General features: G+C 37.6%; 1 protein-coding gene across 4 annotated transcripts in view; it reads right to left on the minus strand.

The window, feature by feature from the left end:
- Positions 1 to 23569, minus strand: part of LOC139136545 (F-box/WD repeat-containing protein 7-like) — a 33815-nt gene that overhangs the window by 2513 nt on the left and 7733 nt on the right. Inside the window, exons 4-9 of one of the 4 annotated variants that reach the window (XM_070704272.1) lie at positions 23290 to 23411; positions 18891 to 19073; positions 8859 to 8947; positions 4420 to 4654; positions 2990 to 3112; positions 2108 to 2273 (exon numbers count right to left, since the gene is read on the minus strand). In XM_070704272.1, coding sequence (XP_070560373.1) covers positions 2108 to 2273; positions 2990 to 3112; positions 4420 to 4654; positions 8859 to 8947; positions 18891 to 19073; positions 23290 to 23411 — 918 coding nt within the window. Of the gene's footprint in view, positions 1 to 2107; positions 2274 to 2989; positions 3113 to 4419; positions 4667 to 8858; positions 8948 to 18890; positions 19077 to 23289; positions 23412 to 23569 lie in introns of all 4 variants that reach the window. The other 3 variants (XM_070704269.1, XM_070704271.1, XM_070704268.1) reach the window with 3 other exon arrangements.

Consider the following 23569-nt stretch of genomic DNA (forward strand, 5'->3'; position numbering starts at 1 on the left):
AAGTTTTATTTCTTAAAACAGCCTACAACAAATATATCTAACATTGAGAACCATAGGTGCGGCTAGGGCTTGAAATATGTGCCAACGCGGAAAAGTTTTTATTTGCGAATTTCATGTTTTGCAAATCTCTTGAAAGAATAAATTTCGTTCGGTTTCTTTACGTATAGGGAAAGTTACTGCAGTTACTGGCTCATGTCTTTAGGAACAGTAGGACCGTCTTTTACGAGTTACTGGCTCGGCATGAAAATAGCTGGCCTCTAGCTCTGCATGGCAGGGCTGTGTGTTACCGGCGTTATACGGCCTCCCACCACATGGGCAGAGCTAGCTGGCCTCGGGCCATCAGGTTTGCGTACATGGAATCTACAACTACATCTCAAACAACGAGCAACTTGGCATCGGGCGAGTTGGAATCGGGCGACTTGGTATCGGGCGAGTTGGAATTGGGCAAGTTGGTTCTGGGCAGGTTGGGAAAGGTGCGAGTTGACTGTAATTCGTTACCCGGCTGCACTGTGGCCGGTCATCGTCCATTTCCGCGTCAGATAACGTAAGCAACACGTACGTACATAGATTCCCACTGTAATCTGTTTGATGCATTCTGGGATTGAATACGCATGCGCATATCAAAGTTCACCGAGGTCATCCAATCTGCGATTGCACAAACGACCCTCCAAATTTAGAGTGGTAACGAACTGATGTAAGAAAGAGTTGCTTCATTTTGCACTAATACAGCATGAAAAAATGCACACATATACCAATAGTTCAAAAAGTGTTCTCCACCTAACAAATTATCTTCCAGGCAAATTTTTGTTGATTTTTATTGGTATTACAATATATATCTTTGTATATGTTCATAATGAAACAAAATTCTCCATTCATTTTCAGAAACAGATCATTAAAACTGTTGTTTTATCATTGTCACTTATCCCTGACATGCTGTGTTGGAGAAGTATAAAGAAAATGTAAACAGGACGTTACAGGACCATGGGCACACAACAGGGGGATTACTGATGACACAGTCATTTGCATGCACTAGGCCAGAGTTTTTGAATTCTCATAGCATTGCTTTGACTGTATGAGAAATTTGCATAATCATGATTGGCACTGGCATATGCAAAGAGGGGTCAAATGGTCATACAGGGAACACTTTTTTAAACATATGCAATCTTGACAAAAATCGGAACATTTTTTCAGTTTATTTGACTCAAGTTTAGTCGCTAAATATTCACAGACATCATATGCAAGATTGAATGACAATGAACGCCTGAAACATGACAAAATTATGGGATTCTTGGACCAAACACGGCATGTCCAATAAGTAGCGTGGCTTTTTACATTTGCACAGATTTACGATAATCTGGCTTTAATAGGGGAAGTTCCTGTTTAAGGCACGTTACTGGAGGACTTAAAGAGAATTTAAGGCATGTAGCCAGCAAATCATTCTTAATGACAAAATCCCATCTATAGCCCAGGATGCATCCACACACCAAATACCAAGCTAAAAAGTGCAGCGGTTTGTGAGTTTTTGATGTTGACGGACATACTGTACGTACATATTGTACATAGTCATACATACGGTACACACATACATACAAATGCCATCAACTTCAGCTTATACGATGACCTCACATCGGTATACCAAATATGAGCTAAAAAACTGAAAAAAATTGTCTCAAAAATATGCAAATTTCAGTTCGATTTAACAAAGCTCAGTAAGGTTACTATAAGGAATGTGCAGCCATCAAAGCAACCAAACTTGCAGACAAGAAGCCAAACGTTGACAGATGGACAGACGGACAATGGACGACAATGGATAATCGGCCTATCTAATAAGCCCATGTCACTGGCAGTGAAGCCAAAAGTAAAAGTGATGGTTACTTCTGGACTCTATTATTTGTAGTAATCTACAGCTCTGTTGCTTCTAATGCCATGGTTGGACATTGGCAATGGCATGTAGAGTGAAGTGTTCACTTACTGTGACTTATATCAGGTATGTAAAATTAGTTCAGTTAAGATGATGCTGGAGCAAATCTTGTTCGTAAGTGACATTATGAACCTAACCAGATTGTAATGAGATTAGAGAAAAATTACACTTGATAAAATCACTGACCGTGATGAGGTCCTGCTTGTCACTTGGTCCCATATCTTGAACTCATCACCAACACTGACTATCCTATACAAACCCTTTCTAGTCTTGGTACATGCAACACCAAATATTTTATTTGTTTGTTGGTCATTTAATGTGCCAAGGTAGTGCTCTCCAGGCATTGTCCAAACTGGAAAAAAAAAGTTTTCAAGAAAATTTACAAGTTAGCCACAACAGCGTGTAAGGACACAACTACTGGCACAAAACTGAAATTGAAGATTGAAATTTATTGCCAGCTATTCCTCATAGTCTTTATAAAACACTTCATGTTGGTCACTTTAAATTACACGTAGTCTTTGTATGGGGAGAAGGAGTGATTTGATATGGTACATATACTGTCAGTAATAGGTGGTAAGATTTAAGGTAGTAAATGCACCTCGAAAGTGAAAGACTTAAACTTTTGCTCAAAATTTCCCTTAGGAATCTTTCAACCATTCTCTTTCAAAACCAAGAATAAAAATCGGGGGTTACTGTGAAAATTTTGGTATTAGGGAAATAAATAACTCGAAATTTACCAATATTTAAAATTCAAAATGGCCACCATCCCTGTGTTAACCCTATGGAAAAAAATAAAATTTTTGAATTTCGAAAAACTAAACCAGTCAAAAGTTTTCTTACACAAAGAGCTTTAAAATGAACCCCCACATGTGGTATATCAGAAAAGCATTGTAAGAGTTTGAGAGTCCAAATTTGTGTCCCCGTGGTGTGTTCTACCTTAATTACCATGGCCCATGCATATATTGGTACAACTCAAATATTAACCTCAGCAACACTAATTTATTATCACCACTTCTTCACATAGCTATTTGAGATTATCAAGTTAAAGCAAAAGTAATACATACATACCATTGATATAACCCATTCCTTGGTCTAGATTATATCCTGAACACATCATAACTTCTTTGGCAATGACCATGGCATTGGTACTGCCAAATTCACAAAGATGATTCTTCAATTTATGTAAGGAAGCTGAAGAAAATTAAAACAAGTTCACAAAACCTGTGACTATTGATATTCTTGTATATGATTTATAAAGCAATCCTGTGAGAAGAGACTTAACTAACAATGTTTGGTAGAAACTGTGATAATCAAAACTGGACTGAATTGTTAGTAAAATATGTATACACTACTCTGATACATGTCACAATACACGGTACACTTTCATAGCAGTATCACTCTGATACATGTCACAATACACGGTACACTTTCATAGCAGTATCACTCTGATACATGTCACAATACACGGTACACTTTCACAGCAGTATCACTCTGATACATGTCACAATACACGGTACACTTTCATAGCAGTATCACTCTGATACATGTCACAATACACGGTACACTTTCATAGCAGTATCACTCTGATACATGTCACAATACACGGTACACTTTCACAGCAGTATCACTCTGACACATGTCACAATACACGGTACACTTTCACAGCAGTATCACTCTGACACATGTCACAATACACGGTACACTTTCACAGCAGTATCACTCTGATACATGTCACAATACACGGTACACTTTCACAGCAGTATCACTCTGATACATGTCACAATACACGGTACACTTTCACAGCAGTATCACTCTGATACATGTCACAATACACGGTACACTTTCACAGCAGTATCACTCTGATACATGTCACAATACACGGTACACTTTCACAGCAGTATCACTCTGATACATGTCACAATACACGGTACACTTTCATAGCAGTATCACTCTGATACATGTCACAATACACGGTACACTTTCACAGCAGTATCACTCTGATACATGTCATAATACACGGTACACTTTCACAGCAGTATCCCAGATGTATCAATGTACTGAACCTGTTATTTTGCTGGAAAATAAATTTGGGAAACTGGCACTTCCTGAAGTCTGATGAGTTGACTTTTTCCACCTTTCCAAACATTGCCTGATCCTTATGCATTAAAAGTGAAACCTATCATTGGTTAAAACCCAGTATTTCACACATCCTCTGATAATGAGATAGGGCCTCTCTTCACATAACCTTGTTAGGTAAATTGTTATGAGGCCTACAACTCCTACAGTTTTGTTTATGATCTGCTAGCGCTACTTTGGATATGAACAGGCACCCACTGACTCCTGCAATTCTCCCTATGACTTCAATGATTCAGTGAATAAACTTTTAGGCGTTTGAAATCATAAATGGCTTCAATAAGAGTACATTTTTTGGCTTCCTAATACTAAACTTTTCTTTATTATAGTTTCGATTAGTTTCGATTTTTACTCAAGTAACTAACCTGTTTTCCACTGTAATGCTTTAACATTGACACCATTGTCACCGTAGTATATTGTATCTTGAAATGCAGCCAAGCATTGGATCCTTCTGAGTGTAATGACCTGACTGCTAGATGATTTTATATCATCTGCCACAAACAACAACGACAGTTGTTGATTTCTAATTCTCCATACTTTCACCATACCATCTTCGAAACCAGTCACAATATAAAGCTCATCTGAATTACCCTTGGATACCTGAAAAGATGACTTAAAATGAAGAGGGTTTACAGCAAAATAAAATTGGAAGCAGAGCTAACTCTACTATCAAGGCATAAGTGTAGAGAAAAGTTAAATGTCAACACTTCAAAAATGAAGAAGAGGGATTAAAGGTATACAGTCACCTGTAATCTAAGTATGCCCATATATGGTCAAAAGGGCGTTCCTTGCTATTCAAAATGCCCATGTGAGGGTACTGTTTATAAAAAGCGGCCACCCGCTTAAAATCTGTGATTGGTTAAATTTTCTCTTTCCATGGTAACTGTCGCAAAATTGGAACAGGTGACAGTATACCTTTAATAGCATCCAACATCCTAACAGGCAGTGATGGAATGTCTTACAACAGCTGGGCAATATCTGTCTCCAACTGTCAAAGTACCCACATTTGTAATATCCTTTGGTCTATTTCAACACATTTGTTGACAATAGGAAAATACACTAAATCCACTCATGTTGAGGTATTTTGTTGTCTGCTGAACTTTAACTGTCTTGAAATGGACAGCTCTTGAATACCATGCTCAACATGAGTTCTGCTTGCTCATTAGAATAGACCAAGGATATTGCCATCAAGACTTCTTAAAGAGGCACTCCCACTTGGTAACATTTTTAGAACACATTTATTTAATGCCAACGGTCGATATTTGACGTGACGACTCCGCGCAGATCGCGAGATATCGATAAAAACATGTCATTTCCCGAGCGTATTTTTCACATCCCGAAGTTTTACGATTGTTTCTGGTTATGACCCGAAATCCCCGAAAGTGTGTTGTTGTGCTGATTGGCGATATTCTAGGGAGTCCAAAAACGTTCAAATGACGCAATTAATTTACCTCCTACTGCGATGACTTTATATACATCATTATCAATGTCCTTCCCTCTGGTAATTCTGTTTTAAAACTTCTCCTTACTTTTTGTGGTTTTCATTATTCTCAATCAGTTGTATTAGATTTTTAAGCAATACCACATAGATATCAGTTTTTACGTGTAAAATATTAGTTGCCTCTGATGACTACATTTTGTCGTCTGCCACACAGCTATGCGTCGTTCGATACATAGCGGCCGCCGCGTGTGTATGCGCGCATACCACGCGGCAGCCACTATGCATGCTATGTATCAACCGCACCTATCTGTGCTAGTCACCTATGTGAATTCTTGTGGAATCAGCAAACTTTGTTTTTCGTTTTTTTGCTAAGTCAGTAAGACTCGGCTTTCTCCTGCGGGACATGACCGATCACCGATGCGAGTGGTACTGCTGTGGCGTACAGCAGCGTCAGCATAGACTTGTACTCCATAGCTTAGTTGACAATGGCCCCAGTGCCGAACGTTCTATGTTCGGAAGCTGAATTCAGGTGGGCCACCGGAATTCAAACTTTAACTTTTTTGAGGATATATTTTCATCGATATCTCGTGCTCCACGCGTACTCGCCATGTCAAATATCGACCGTTGGATTAAAAAAATTGTGTTTTAAAAATGTTACCAAGTGGGAGTGCCTCTTTAAATTCTTCTTTTCACATTGTTCGTAATCTTCTCCAAAGACAATTAAGTGACCAATGAAGTTTTTCAAAACCTTTGTTGAAACAAAGTTTGCTTGCAGGTTATAGTGTGATAGGTGAACATAAATTATGGTGTTAACATTTGAGAATACTTAATACAAGACTTTATTTGGTACTATTGGAGGTATATACGACCCGAAATGAATAAGGAATGCGACTGATTCTGAGACTCTCAGTTCATAGAAGAGTCAAAGTGCAATCACCTTTGTGACTGAACTTCAGACTCCCATTTCACTTTGTGATGTATATTTGTGAGTGAATTTGAGACTGGGTCTGAGACTCTCATTGAACATGCAAACAGTAAATGCGACCGTTCTAGCTACTGACATGCGACTAACTTCCTGATGTAAGACAAGTGTGGGGCGAAAGTTAGGAGAGCGAATGTGAGGGCTTGAAGAGTTGTGCTCACTTTGAAAGTGCAAGCGATAGTGAGGATGTGAAGTGAACTCGGTCTGTACATTGCTAGTGCATGGCAGCATTTATTTCATCACCTTGGTCGAATGAAAACTTACGATCAAAGTCACTGATAAAACAGGGATATGATCTCCATGGAAGTACAGTGCTGTGTATCATAAGCGAACGGCTGAATTTGAAGTCCCCGATGGAAATTATTGAAACACACTTATTTCCATACACTATGAAGTTGATATATCCATCCAAATAAAAATATGAATGAGAAATTCATCTTTACATCATTAAGAATAGAATATTATATCTGGCTGCGAAGAACTTTATTTAGCAGGTTTGAAAAATCGGCGAGAGACCGATTAGGCTGGAACGATCCACAGACTGATTCAAAGTGCTGGTCAAAGTGAAAGGGGATGCCATGAACACTCAATCCCAATGGGTATTGATATAGTTATGTCAAAAACAGGAGTCACGACCGTGATTAAGTTATTCAGAGTCAATTAACCTTGAAACGGACCAAACGATAGCACACAATTACATACAATCTACGTCTAGCGTCCTGTGACACTATGTCGGATTTCCGAGTACCTGTGTCGCGGTTTGGAAAACGACCTGCCGTTAGTTGATAACAAAATGCACTCATGCTTTTGATCATAGACCCTGGAGCGATGTTTTGATGGATTTCAAGCTTCCTTACCCTATAAACAACTTGCAACTAAAATGAAAGACGAGAAAAGATCCGTGAACGGACAAGAGATTTCCTGTAGAAACTTCAGATATTTACTGAGGCGGATCGTCTATTTTTTTAAATCCATGGGTTAATCATGGAAGTGAAATTTACCTCAATGGACGGATCGATAGGAGCACCCAGAATATGGCATTTCCCATTTGTTTTCCAAAACATCATCGTGGAGTTTCTAACAGAAAGGAAAATTTTTTTGAAACGACAACTGATATCATATCATTTAAATACGGGCTTTTAATTGTTCATTCATGATAGCTGTCGACTGTCGGACAGAGGATGATACAGCTGCAGCTGTTCGACAGACACAAAATTGCAAATTCGTCGTCATATGAATCCGAACTTATGGAAATCAAGAGCCAAACCATGGTCCCTCCACAGGACCGTGGCCAAACGAGCAAGAATTTCAATATGTGTTGAGTTACAAGCAAGCCCGACATCATGAAATCAAAAAGTAATAAAAAAATTCACAAATGAATGTAAAACTTCATGAAAGTTAAAGGTAAAAGTACGTCCTCACTAGACGCATGGAGCTATAGAAACGGACGTGACGTCGATGGTTCGATAAACAGTATAGCTTAAACGACGGCTGATACCGCAAAGTGTACATCTGACGTCGGCCTATTTTCCCTCTGTTTTCTGCTAGTTTCATGTCTTAGTCCCCTTTTATTGGTTCTATTCGCCATATTTTATCAATATTCTCAATGTGTTATATAAATACACCAGCTAAATTGATTCCAAAGTAAGAAGTGACTTACCTTTCTTGAACTTCAGTATCATGCAATAGCGTAGTTCGAATACTAAGTACTACATTGTAATACACTCGAAAAACTGAGCAGTATGTCACAATGTCACGTTAAAACATATAGACTATTTGTTTATTTTCCATAATTTACTGTAATATGAGAAATGATAAATGAAGGGGAAAGAAAGCTGAGGTAATGCATAGACATTCCTACTTCTCAGCGCCAGTAGCACATGTCTTTTTTTTTTCATTCATACTTTATTCACTTTACACTAAATTGTTAGAAAACAAAATACAACAGAAAATATAATGACAAAGCGAATAGGAGGCTGGAAAATAGTGTAAAAACACTAGTCAAGTCCACCCCCTTCTCTAGTTGGAGAAAAATTACATTTAAAAGGTCATTGAGAGTCTCAGGTATAGTCTCAGACCAAGTCGCATTTGCTGTTTACTGTAATGAATGAGAGTCTCAGATATAATCGCAAATGAGATCGCATTTAGTATCTTCTTCAATTTGAGAGTCTCAGATTCAGTCTCATACACTTCCTGTTTATGAGGGGTCAGAGATACCTGACTATTTGTAGTATGTATATCTAAGTCACATGAAATTTGCAATACAATAGAGTGTAAATGACTTATGGCAGAAAGACATTTAAAAACTAACTTCCTTTTTATCATTACAAAAATACATTCAGAATTCAAATTGGAGAAAAGACTTTTATAAGTTTCCTTACCACCATATCTGTCACTGAGCCATTACCGGATATGATAGAGTGAAGACTTTCACCTCGTACCATATCCCACAATTCAAGTTTACCACCATCTGTAGACATCAAGTCAATATATATGTGTATCATGGTTACTGTATCCACTGTCACATAGTCAAGATTTTCACTAGTCTTTTCCATGAATTATTATTATTACTATTATCATAATAATAATTAATATAATATAAGTATTATATAGAAATAATAACACGAATAATAATACGTTCAATTTCCATGAAAATTTCACCATAAGGGTATTTTGGGTCGAAAAGACCAAATATGATATCGATTTCACTGCCCCATGTTTCCATGGTAACCATTTTAGGGGTTGAAAATTTCAGTTTTTCTAATATCCCATAAAAAGTTACTTTGATTGTTATGAAAATTATCTAGTGGGGGAGTTTGGGTCAGACAACACAAAACACCAGACTTATTTTAATGTTTCGAGTTGCCATGGTAACCAGTTTGGGATTAAAAATGTTACCTTTTCCCTAATTCCTAAAGAACTATTGATTGATGTAAAAAATTGATAATAAGGGTTTTTCTGGTTAGCACACCAAAAAAAAAATCACACTCATTTTAATGTGAGATGTTTCCATGGCAACCATTCAGGAGTAGAAATTAACAGTTTTTTAAAGATTCCACCTAAAATCCAGTAATCAACAGAATGTGTTATATCAAAGGGATATTTTTTGGTTAGAAAGACCAAATATCCAGTGGAAAAATCCATTAATCAACAGAAATATTATACCAAAGGGTTATTTTAGATCAGAAAGACAAAATATGATATCCATTTTTACTGCCCTGTGTTTCCATATTAACCTATTTGCGTTTTAAAATTTCAATTTTTTTTCAAAATTCCATTAAAAGTAATCCCAGTAACTATGCAAATGCTCTCCTAAGTGTATTTATCACAGCATGAACTCAATGTTCATTTTTGTTTTATGTTGCCATGGTAACCTATTTGGGAACCACAGCTTTTTTATTTAAAACAATAGACCCTTGAAAGGGTCGATGTTAAAATATAATTCACTGTTTTTTTATTTATTTTATGGATTTCTAAGTAACAACTTTTAACGTTTGTTCTATAATAATAATAATAATAATAATTGTAATTTCTTTGCCTTCATTCTAGGAAGAATAATTAAGATAATGTACATTGGGGCCATTGTTATCAAAATTTGTTTTCCGTTTATTTTAGTGTGTTTGAATTAATTTTATAAAGACCAGAAATAATTTTTCAAACATTTTTAATTTTGTTTCATGCAGTCATCCCAAATAAGTGTTATAGAGTATAGTACCAACTTATTATGCATTCATCGAATTAATTTTATGCCTTCAAATTAATTTTATGTGCTAAAATTAATTCTACTTGAATCTCAAATTAATTTTATGAACCAAATTCCCCTTATCATCAGAAACAGTAACAGTAGCGCACAGTTTTTTTTTGTTTTTTTTATTTAAAACATAATTCACTTGTACTCAGTGTTTTCTCTGCATGTTCATTGAAAGGGGCACTTTCTGCCCTATTCATCAAAATTAGGGGGCAGACTTGACATTTTAGGGGGCAGTCACTTTTGATGTTGATTTTGCCTTCCAAGGAAACGCTTCCCCGATATCATTACGATCGTCATCCAGTTCAGTTGCGCACAGACAAATATAATCTCTCTATTTGTCTGTGAGTTGCGTCGTCTATGTCGCATGCAGCACCGGTGCTAACATCGACATCATGATGTTTGCCAGCTTGTGATGTGCTCGGCTGCTCTCTTTCATCTGTTGATTTGTCACCCACAAGTTTCCCTGACTCGAAATTTGACGTATTTGTTCCCTTGGACACGATTCGGTCAAAATTTTGGGGTTTAAATGCATAAAAATATGCACTGATCCCCGTTTGCCAATCAAACGATTGTGTTGCATTGCGCTACGTGTGCATACACAATGCTAAAGCTGGAATTTCTCTAAATTCCATCATTGGTACACGCAGTTCGCTACACTATGTGCTTGGGTCATCCTCATGCTTGCTGTGCTTTGTGTGCGATTTCCGCGCAGTCATTAACTTTTTCAGGGCAGACGATGGCTCGAAATGCGCAATTTGCGCAATCGCGCGGTCAAGAGAAAACTCTGTGTACTTATTTATTTTATGGATTTATAATTAACGACGTATAATGATACTCATTTTATAATAATTTATTTTGATTTCTTTGCCTCATTCCAGGAAGAATAATGAAGACAAATTATTTCTGATTGTTTAACTAAAGTAAAATTATGGCCATGTAGTGGTGCATTATTTTTTGTGTGACCTGGCGTGACCCCATAAACTCTATGATTCTGATGATTAGCTAGATCTCCCCTTTCCATGGTAGCAATGGCTAAATTTGAACATGGTCCCTGTATACCTTGAAACATTTTTTTTAAACCCAGCAGGCCAAGACAAGGGGAAATATTACAAGTTAAATGTTTCATGTTTAATATTGCCCAGGGCTGGAAATTAACACTGGGGCAACCATATTCTGAAGTTAGTAGCCCGGTGACACTGGCTGGTAGCCCATGCGTATTTTAGATCAGGGGTATCTTTTTTCGTTAACCAGACAAGAAAGGGCTATTTTACAAGGTTCTGCCCATGAAGTGAATTTTCTAGTCTTTTGATGTGTATACTTGCACACCTTTAATGCCCAAGGAAACAGGTGTATTGGACGACAGTGGGATTCAAAAGTTTTGTGACCTATAAACAACCCGTTTCACTCTCACAGTTGTATGCAAATTTTAAAAATCGTCATGACAACACGACAAAAATATGGCCTTTTCAGCACTGAGATATACTGTAGCAGGGCTAAAAATAAACCATGGCCCTTCTGTTGGGAGGAGGCATACTTTCCGTGTCATTGTGATTGATGCATTATTATCAAAATGCAACGAGAATGCATTTTTATTGGCCATCATACCCTGTGCCTGTCATTCAAGTACGTCAGTTCAGATATGGAAACTTTGTTGCAAAGTTCCACCGCACAGCCGGTCGTACTATATCGTCTCTTCTATGGCAAATTTCTATGCCCAGCTGGGTTTGACTGCATTTATCTAGCTCGTCCCAAAGTGACGGACGCATCTTTCAACCTTTCAGCTTGGTGAAAAACGCATTTATTGATTCGCCAAAGGCCTGTGGACTCGCTTATTTTTGCACAAATGTGCTACATGGACATATGAAAGAGTTGTTGAATACTCACTGTTTCAGTGAATCCGCCATGACGAGATTTCTCAAATCAAAACTGTTGCCGAGCTCGAATACAAAAGTCTTCTCATTAAATTACGTCATTGTTATACAAGAGTTAGCATTCCAAAGTCTGTCACCCTGATTTTTTCAAAGTTTGTAGAAGGCCGGCATTTCCATCTGAATGATTGAACGACGTGAAACGCAAAATTCCATCGTATATTATCTGGCAATATGTACAGTAGAAATACTGTATACCATCGCTCCAGGTACGTATAAGCTTATACTCCACAAAATGGCCACAGGCGGCGTGAACTTTCTGAAAGGATTTCCTAAACGTCCCACTTGTTACCTTAGGGACTCACTTGTGATGTCCTGAAAAGTATTCTCTGCAGTAATTCAAGTTTCTTCTGTCAACATGCAAAGCTCAACGACAAGGTTATAGCACGAGACGTAGTGTACAGACTACACATTCACGCGCAGTAAACTCAATTGCACATGCTCATATTGGCAGACTACACTGGCAAACGAGTGCGCATGCGTGAAGGTATATTTGCAGCAAATACACTGGCATAGACTCTCCACAGTTGCTGTGCCTTATTTTGTGCACGCCCACGACTGCCACGATGGGCCTGCATTCGAACACCTCTTTTTCAGAATTTCCACAGCTTCAATGAACTGTTATTAGATTTCTATATAATACTTATAGCCCCTAAACTTGTAATAATAACAATAACAATAATAATAATAATAATTCACTATCACATAGTCAGGATTTTGACAAGTCTTTTACATGGATAACATCAAGATATAACTTGACCTTTGTTTGCAGTTTCTGTGCTACACACACCAATAATATAGGGTTATTCACAAAATACGGCCCTGTATGGACAAGGGCTCATTGAGTGACGTATTGGACGAGCCAAAGGCGAGTCCAATAACGTCACTCACTGAGCCCGAGTCCATACAGGGCCGTATTTTGTGTATAACCCTATTATTATACACCTCCCTCCATTAATCGTCCGTATAAACTAATTCTATGGTAAATTTTGAGGAATGCGGCACGCGCGATATGAGTGGAACGCGCGCGATTGTTGAAATAAAATTGCTACACCGAAGGTCAAACAGGCGCGTCGCACGTCTCCCGTATTCGGGACTCCGCGTACTATACAAAATACGGAAAGTTATTGGACGGTGAAACTCCCATAGGTTACGGCAGTAGGTGTATAATAATTATATATAATCCCATCAGAGAACCAGATATGAACTGAAAATGCTCACGTGTTTCATTATATATTGCATTTATGTGCAAGTTTGAACCTTTGCTACTGCTTTGCTACATTTAAAGTGTTATGATCAACACAATGAATTTCACCACAGATCAATTCTAAAGGTCATTAAGTATTCAAATATGTAATTAGCTGAAATAAAATAACTAATTTCTTTGAGTACTGTCATTGTATCACAATATAGCATGTGTAATTACCTTTGGTCAAGTCCTTCAAGCTCTATATGCCCAAACCGTGAAAGCTTGTTAGCTATTTATGCAAATTATGAATTAGCTGACATGAAAATGCAAAATGACTTTCAATACTGTTATAACCTGGTATAATGATCAATGTACACAGCATGTTTCGCCAAATTTTATCAAGTAAATGCCAGTATATATCCCTAATTTGGAAGGTTCATTAAATATGCATATTGGGAATTGGCTGAAAAAATGTCAATGACTTTCAATAATCTTGTATCATAGTATCTTTAATGTACATAGCAAGTTTTGCCAACTTTGGTCAAGTCAAAACAGATAAATATCGCTAATAAATGCGGGATATCGGACCGCAGGCGGGCGAAGATTGCATTATAAGCGCGCCAACCCAAACTCACTGCATGGACATCACATTTACGAAATCGAAGTCCAAAGTCAACTACGTCATTGTTAGAATAAGAGAGGTTTTCCATCACACGGGAGCATACCACCACAAATTTTGCACAGATGGCGTTGCACTGGCATTGAAAAGGGTGCATGGGAGCATGGGAACGCGGGCAGTTTCCCTCGCTGTGGGTAGGAAATGCATTGAGCAAGACACACTTCCGGGTTCGCAAAAAAACGAGGATCCCATTTACGGGGCGCTCAAATATAACTATTTGCTGTGATACATAGCAGAGGCGTATATGTTTGTGATGCTGAGAATAACATCAGTAAATAAATGACGGGTTTTAAAAGTTGACGTTTTTTTTTGCGATGAAACAGACTTCTGAAGGTAGCTTGCTTGGGGAACACGTCATCCGGCCGCTGTCCGCTTTTACCCCAGTAATTCACACTGGTTTTGGTCGGCCCCAGGTACCCAAGTCACTTCGACCCCGTCACACTTTTGCCTACATGTCCACGGAGACGATTCAACATGTTCCACAACAAGCCAAGACAAAAATTGAAAATATCAATAAAATGGCTTCACAAAGGCTGAAATACACGATACTCGATGAAGTATGAAGTTTATGAAATGAAATCAAAATTGACAACACAAGTGTTTGTCTCGGTAATACCACTTGAAGTTGTTTTTTTTCATACAGTTTTTTTCCATCAGTGCAGATTTGTCATTGACAAATTAATCTTTGCAATACATTTTTTTGCGATGAGCTGGAAATTTGATTAATATCGAGTTAATGTACATAAATATTCCGTTATTTACTGGGACAACGTTTATTTTCTCGATCCGCTATCTGCGGACTACGTGCTGAAGTACATTGACTGTTCATGTCAACGATCGTTTCTCCCTCTGCAGAGTTTCTGTATCCCGTTCAACAACGCTGTACCTCGATCACACGATAGTGACGCTATGTAGCTGTGCAGTATTGAAACTTATCATAAAATGGCCACCTCGTCTAACAGTAACACGTATTGTCGGGATTATCGTACGGAAAAAAGACTGCAAAAGTAAGACTTATGAATCTTCATCAGAATTGAACACATCATGATTGTACACGAGTATCAACCGTGAATGCACGTTGAGCTCGGCAGTTACACAAGCATGGTACGCTACATGCATAGCCCTACGAGTATGGCGACAGTGTCCGGCTTTGGCTACGCCGCCTACCGGAGGTGGGAGGCCGCGTAGCCAAAGCCGGACACTCTCGTCATACTCGTACGGCTAGCTACATGCACTGCCGCGATGCCGATCGTATGCATTCCAAGGCCTATCCCGGAATTTGTTTCACAAACAACCTCAAAGGAGAGCAAACATACTTCTATGGACAGTGACGAACACGTTTCTTGGCGAAGCAAATTCAAAACAGTGCAGAAGTACATGAAGTAGGTCATGGCCTTGGACTCTGTGCACGAACCTGATTGGACACTTCAATACCTTTGACCCAAAGTTATTATTCATCAGCACTTCCATGCCATGAGGCTAGGTAGAGAACGTATGTACTCATTTCTGGCGATCGAACAGCGAGGGAAACAATCAATTACCAAGGATAAAGCTAATTTGCTAAACGATATTTTATCTTGAATAGTGAGTTGAATGAGTAATAAAATATCATATTTTTAATGTTCAATACGAGGTTGAAACACGGAGGGACCGTGGTTGAAACCAGTGCTATCCAGCTGTAGCCAACCTGGACACGCACATTTCACAGCGCCCTCAAACAGTCGATTGTTTTCACTTGTCATACGCGGCGTAACAGAAAAATTAAAACTTTCATAACTTCATTAATATCCAAGCCACGCCCACCAAAACCTTTTCAGTTCTAGCCATTTGAATTCTGAAGATGTCTACCAAATTTGACTGAAATACGTTCAGCCGTTTTTGAGAAAATGGACCAACAGACAGACAGACAGACAGACAGACAGACAGACAGACAGACAGACACACAGACAGACAGACATCGCTGCGACATATGCTCACGTGTTCACACGTGAGCAAAAAATTCCATGGGATTATATATTTATCACATGACGGTCTTCTTATTTTTCTTTGATGTGGATGGATCAAAATTATTGTAACAAATTGCATGATTTTTATCACGATTTTGTGTTTTATTTACGTGGATTACTTACATTTAATGAGTAAAGCGGTCCGTCACCCAGGAGATGTGCAAATGTTCAGAGGTATACTTTCATTGATAAATCCCATTAAGCTAAAAATTTGATACATGGAATGGTATCTCCACCAATCAGACATACGGATTGGGTCACGTGCGCGTGTCAATCATTGTCTCGCGCTGGAGCGATGCCAAGGCAAGTCTGCCATCGGCGGACATAGCTTTCACCACGCTGGCGACGGATAACGATAGTATTTTGAGTTATTTAGAATATTTAGAATTACATGTATATTTATAAAGCGAATGCAACGGCACGATTGAAACAGTAGTTATCATTCTTACAGATGCTGTGGCTTTTAAAATATCACAAGTTTACGGCCTTGGCGAGCCCGAAAGTTTCAGATCGATGACACACACAGTGTACGCTTGTAGTGGGCACTGCCGTCGCCGGTCTCCGCCGGTGGCCATCTCAGTCGTCAATTCGTCATACGGACTTTGATGTTTGCTGTGACACATATATCGCCCGTAGGTACTTCCAAATTTTGTTACTTGACGGGAACTCTGTTCTGTTGTGAGTGTTGTCCGAGTCAACTTTCGAAATACATCGGATTCTACAGCGCTGCACTGCAGAGTTTATGCTACAGTTCGACAGCTTAGGCTTGATTCCGATCAAGAAACAACCGAATAGTATTTGTGTGATGAAGGAAATTTATCATTGTTTGCCGATATTTGTGCCTTCTATGTCGCTTTCCCGAAGTTTATACGGTATTCATTTATTAAGTTGAACTTTCGTTGAGGTGTATCTTTCGGGTTTATCGCCAACCAGGATCGCCAGGTACGACATCGCTTGGCGGTCGCCAGGTACGACGATATCCACATTGAGCCTTGTGACTGGAGCAGTGACATTACTGAGCCAAACGATCAACGGTATCCTCATTCGATTCTTGGGAATAGTAAAGCTTTAGCGACTCGAAATTTCGTTGGGCATGCCTTCTATGTTTCCGTATCTGGATTTATCGGGTCACCTTTTTGTCAAAATGCCATGACAGCACGGCATCAATCATGACAAATCGGTCTGTGTCGCGATGTGCACGTACGAACGGTACCATTGCAGGAAAAAAGTTCCGCTTGATGACGTACAACAGCGGTAATATGGATTTCTTATCTGTGCTGGTGTACGTCACACAGGTGGAGATACGGGCCAGTTCATGTGATAAGGCATCTTATTTCTTTGTATGATGCTATTATCAATCCAACTAGTTTCTAATTTTCGTGAAAATATCTACTTACACTTTGTTAAGGTAGTATGCACCTCGAAAGTGAAAGACTTAAACTTTTTCTCTAACTTTCCTTAATGAATCTTTCAATCATTCTTTCAAAATCAAGAATAAAAATAGGGGGTCACCGTGCAAATTTTGGTACTAGAGAAACAAATTACCCAAGATTTACCGATATTAGAAATTCAAAATGGCCGCCATCCCTGTGTTAACTCTATGGAGAAAAATAAAAATTTTGGAATTTCGAAAAACTAAGCCGGTGAAAAGTTTTCTTTCACCAAGAGCTTTAAAATGAACCCCATATGTGGTATATCAGAAGAGAATTGTAAAAGTTTGAGAGTCCGAATGTCTGTCCGCGAGGTGCGTTCTACCTTAAGAACTACATGAAATGCATTGTGTCCATACCAGTGTACAAATTTATACATGTAAACATTTACAAATGTTTACATGTATAAATCAAATTAATGAGATTGTCCTATCTAGTTCTGTAGCCTAACATCTACCTATCTACCTTTCATACATAGGAACCACTAAATCAATCAATCAATATATCAATCAAAAGCATTTATATAGCGGCAAAATCCATTGTGAGGTAATGTTCTAAGGCGCTGAACAAGAACAAAAGATGGAAGATGGATTAGTATGGAAGATGGATTAGTATGGAAGATGGATTAGTATTGAAGATGGATCAGTATGGAAGATGGATCAGTATTGAAGATGGATCAATATGGAAGATAGAGAAGTATGGAAGATGGATTAGTATTGACGATGGATTAGTATGGAAGATAGATAAGTACGGAAGATGGATCAGTACGGAAGATGGATTAGTACGGAAGATGGATTAGTATTGAAGATGGATTAGTATTGACGATGGATTAGTATGGAAGATGGATTAGTATGGAAGAGGGATTAGTATGGAAGATGGATTAGTATTGAAGATGGATCAGTATGGAAAATGGATTAGTATGGAAGATGGATTAGTATGGAAGATGGATCAGTGTGGAAGATGGATCAGCATTGAAGATGGATTAGTATTGAAGATGGATCAGTATGGAAGATGGATTAGTATGGAAGACGGATTAGTATGGAAGATGGATTAGCATTGAAGATGTATCAGTATGGAAGAGGGATTAGTATGGAAGATGGATTAGTATTGAAGATCGGTCAGCATGGAAGATGGATTAGTATTGAAGATGGATCAGTATGGAAGATGGATTAGTATGGAAGAGGGATTAGTATGGAAGATGGATCAGTATGGAAGATGGATAAGTATTGAAGATGGATCAGTATGGAAGATGGATTAGTATGGAAGATGGATTAGTATGGAAGATGGATTAGTATTGAAGATGGATTAGTATGGAAGAGGGATTAGTACGGAAGAGGGATTAGTATGGAAGATGGATTAGTATGGAAGATGGAGTAATTATGATAAAATGTCAAACTCCGAGATATATCAACAAAAGGAATGCAACATACCTGATCCAGACAAGATTGATCCATCATATGACAAATAAACAAGGCACTGTAAAGGGTTATATGCATAGATGGACTTCAATAAATGGCCTTCTGTTATGTTCCATACTTTGATTGAACAGTCCAGGGAACCACTGATTGCAATTCTACTGTTTTCATCATCATCAAGGTCTTCTGTAAGTATATCTACTAAAATAGGACAAGAAAAGACTTAGAATAAATGTTGAAACTGACTTTCAAGTTATATCATCCACAAACCAGAACACCTAGTAACATTTTTAAGTTTCAAAATCATATTTAAAATTTGTGTATAATGGCTCTATCTCCTAGCATATGCTACAATATATGAACTGACGAGTAATGCTTACTATGCGCCTCATTAGCTACACAGTGAAGGTTAGCCTGGTATAGAAGACTATCAATATTCAACGTGCAACACAATGTATTGCTCTATAGTGTCGTAACAAGGCTAAGAATAATTCTTTCCTTGTAAATCAAGAAAATGCTATGTTACAGTATGTATTTGGCAATATCAGATTTATTTATTTAGTTATTTTAATCAAAGTGGAGTGAAGTACGGTATGTGCAGCTGTTCCTGGACTATATGAAGATCATTGATACGAAGAATCAAAAACTGGCCTAAAATCAAAAAATGAGAGACAAGATGTCATTCTGGATTTTATCTGGTAACCTGTGGTTAAAAAGCGCAAAGAAATCTTTAATGATTAATACCTTAAGGGACAAAGTCGGCCATTTTTCATAAATTTTGTTTGATATGAGATACTACTTACATTGTTTGACATGTTGAAAGATACTGAATGAATGGGGGACCATGCATATATTCAACCCCGATTTTAGGCACAATAAATGAAACCATCATGAAAATGAATTAATGGTCATGACAATTAACTCATTCTCGCGATGGTTTCATTTAACAGGGGTCGAATATAATGCATGGTCACCCATTCATTCAGTATCTTTAAACATGTCAAACAATATAAGTAGTAGCTCATATCAAACAAAATTCATGAAAAACGGCTGACTTTGTCCCTTTAATTCAGTTACAGTAAGGATGTACACTTATAGTAAAATTCCTAATTGAAACTGCAGCTTCTGTTGGCTTTCATTAGAAAACATTTTTGACCAAGCGTCTAGGATAAGTTCAAACATAGGGCCAAAGTCCCTGAAGCTACTATAGACATGGATACAAAATAAGTATTTCCTGACTGTATGAAATTGTCTGACTAAGGTCATCCTAGGGACCTGTAAACCAAACAAAGCTGTCTGACCAGCGGTTATGAAAAAACAAGCGACTCAACAGTTGACAGAGCTCTGCTGTGTTATGTAGAGAATAACCTTTTGTGGCACATGTATTGATGAAGGTGGATATCTTGGATAGCTCATTTCAGGATGGCGTGACCAAAAAATGGGAAAAAAAATTCCGTAAAAATACAGATTTGCACATTTCATCACAATTTGAACAAATCTAAGTTGGGTTATCCCTAGGGACCCGTATACCAAATAACATAGCTGTCTGACCAGTGGTTATGAAGAAGATTTTTTACCCAAAACGCCTTTTTTGGTGCCAATTTGCATATTTTCAACAGTATCAAAAATCAATAAAAAGAGTTTCTCAAAATCATATATTTTATCCACACAACAAATATCAAATCAGTAAGTACTGCAGTTCTCAAGATAGTTGAGTGGACGGACGCCTCACAAACGGACATACATACATACATACATACATACATACATACATACATACAGACTGGCGGTGCATGCCGGACGGATACCCATCGCAATAGCTTCTATAGACTATATTAGTCTACAGTAGCTAATAAACGAGAGTTAATTACATTCTAATTAAAAGTAAACAAGATTTGCTTAACTCAAGATTTTCGTCATAAAAAAACAGCATATCTGTCAGGTTATAAAGAATCTTAAGCTGGTTATCTTTTTATCAGTATTTTCATCCTATTAACCAAGCACAATTTAACTTTCAAATTACCATTGTAAGTAAGTTCTGTTGAATAAGTTGAGACTGTACATACTCAGAGAAAGCACACTGAGAGACAAATGTTTGAAACTTGAGAAGTTCAAGGTCATCAAAAGCATCACATAAAGCTTTCATTGCACTGTTTACACAGATTGCATAATTGCTATAAATAGCACATGAGGAATCTTACAGCCAAGCTTTACCATAAAAACCCTATCACTTTGACCACTCTTTTAATTGACCACTCTATTTTTTTCCTCAAAAAGTAATTTTATTTTATCCTTACCAAGTCAACCATAAATGGAAATTAGAACTTTCTCTATCTCTATTCATTTGACCACCCTATCATGACAAACTATTTTGAGCAATTTCTTTTAGATAACATACAGGGCACAATAAATGACGGTTCAGAATATGTCAAAGTTGGGATTCAGGAAAGTTGCCTTTACATGTTTTAATCCTCCAAGATGGTAAGCATTTCACTATGAACTGTCAAAAAAGTTGAACTTTCTGATAATTCTACACTAAAATTATTTTGGCTTTGATGATTTCCTAATTAATTCAATTATTTAAAATCATATTGATTATTTTTTTCTGGGTGAATTGATAGGGTTTATACAGTACAAGAATTACATACAATGTAAGTCAAATTTTCATCAAAAATGACAAAAAAAATTCCTTAAAAATACAGATTTGCCTATTTCATCACAATTTGAACAAATCTACGTTGGGTTGTCCCTAGGGACCTGTATACCAAATAACAAAGCTGTCTGACCAGCGGTTATGAAGAAGAAGATTTTTTACCAAAAACGCCTTTTTTGGCATTAATTTGCCTATTTTCAACAATATCAAAAAATTAAAAAAAATAGTTTCTCAAAATCATATTTTCATCTAAACAACAAATATCAAATCAGTAAGTACTGCGGTTCTCAAGATATTTGAGTGGACGGACGCCTCACAAACGGACATACATACATACATACATACAGACTGATGACGGACGCCGGACGGATACCCATCCCAATAGCTTCTATAGACTATAGTCTATAGTAGCTAAAAACCAAATGCCGCCTCTCTGTTACATACATTTCCCCAATCTAAATAATAGAAAGTCTTACTTTGCCATTGGCCTATATTGGATATTACTGTACAATGGCCTTTGGTTGAAAACAATGCACTACCAAATGACTTTTCCAAAACTTTCTTGTCATTCATATCATATATTATAGTAAATTATGGAACGTAAGGTTATTAAAATGAACAATCTTTATGTATAAATATGAACAAGTTATATTACCAATGCGTAACTTGAAGGTTTTTAATTTCTCTTGCCTTCCTTAGATCTTTTGTTTAATTTTAGTTCAATGTTTACTCTGAGGTAGTTTGTGAGCAATGGCAGTTTACTTTTCAAAATAACCAAAATGCATACTGTGATAAACTATTGGTAAGTCATTTATTCTACATCCAATTTGGTGTATTCATCGCAGACACACCTGTATTCAGGGTTATCATTTGTTCAGTATAATGATCCACAAGACAAAATTGGTGTTGAAATTAATATAGAAATAATGGGCGACACGCTGACCATTAACGTTTATTTGTGGGCAAGGGCGAGAGGAAAGCCAAAAATTAACGGGCGAGGCTTGCCGAGCCCGTTAATTTGGCTTTCCAAAAGCCCGCGCCCACAAATAAACGTTAATGGTCAGAGCGGAGTCTGTTATTTCCATTATATTATCAGCGAACCCAAGAAAAACGTCAAAATTTCCGAAAATTTCAGGAGTGAGCGACAACTGGGCCCCAGAAACTGAGCAATACGCGACGCACTGTCACGCGCGCTGTAAAAAATTGGCAAATCCGGAAATGTTTTTAAAAAAGTATCTCAACTTGACCTGCAAGTGCTCCATTTTATTTTTTGATTGATTATGATTTATGTTTGAGCTGTAAAGTTACGATACTTTGAGTTGTTCATCTTATTATTCATATTCACGGGCATGTAAACGAGCCATTACTATGTATTTGTGGTCAGTCACATGGTTCAGCTGGACCAATCAAAATGCGACGGGCAGGGCATGGTAATATAATTGAAGTTAATGGTTCCACTTGTTTGTTCCTGTGAGAAAGATTAAATGCAAATTGTTGTCTGAAACTGGCAATTGTTTGATCACCTCTTTGTTTCATAAAGACCACTTAATGAAGGGTGTCAGATTCTATAAAATTTAAAAATCTCATAGTTGCCAAAAAAGATTAAGGACAATGTTGTAAAGCCAAGATGCAGCTTCTCTGGGGATGGTGGATTCATTCCTTGATCCATACTAATATCGCAATTGGAAATGTTGTTGAACTAAAACAGAGTGGTATCAGAATGAAGGAAAGTCTGCCTCAGTGTCTGGCATATTTACCTACCAATTCTTTGGCCTTCATCATTGCTTAAAAGTCTGACAACGGTCACTGTGGCTGTATGTCCACCAAGACTGCACAACTCAAGGCCTGTCTCTCCATCCCACACCTTCACTGTTGTATCTCGACTTGAAACATCAAGTTGAATATAACAAAGTTGATAAAATAAAGTGATTAATGCTCCATCACAAGGTCTCCTATACTTCTGCTAACATTGTTTAAGGAAGCTTTGCAACAAATGAAAGTACAAAGGTATTCCTGTCTGACAATTTGTTTGACAAAATAC

The sequence above is a fragment of the Ptychodera flava genome, chromosome 7, assembly GCF_041260155.1.
Source record: "Ptychodera flava strain L36383 chromosome 7, AS_Pfla_20210202, whole genome shotgun sequence".
Taxonomy (NCBI): domain Eukaryota; kingdom Metazoa; phylum Hemichordata; class Enteropneusta; family Ptychoderidae; genus Ptychodera; species Ptychodera flava.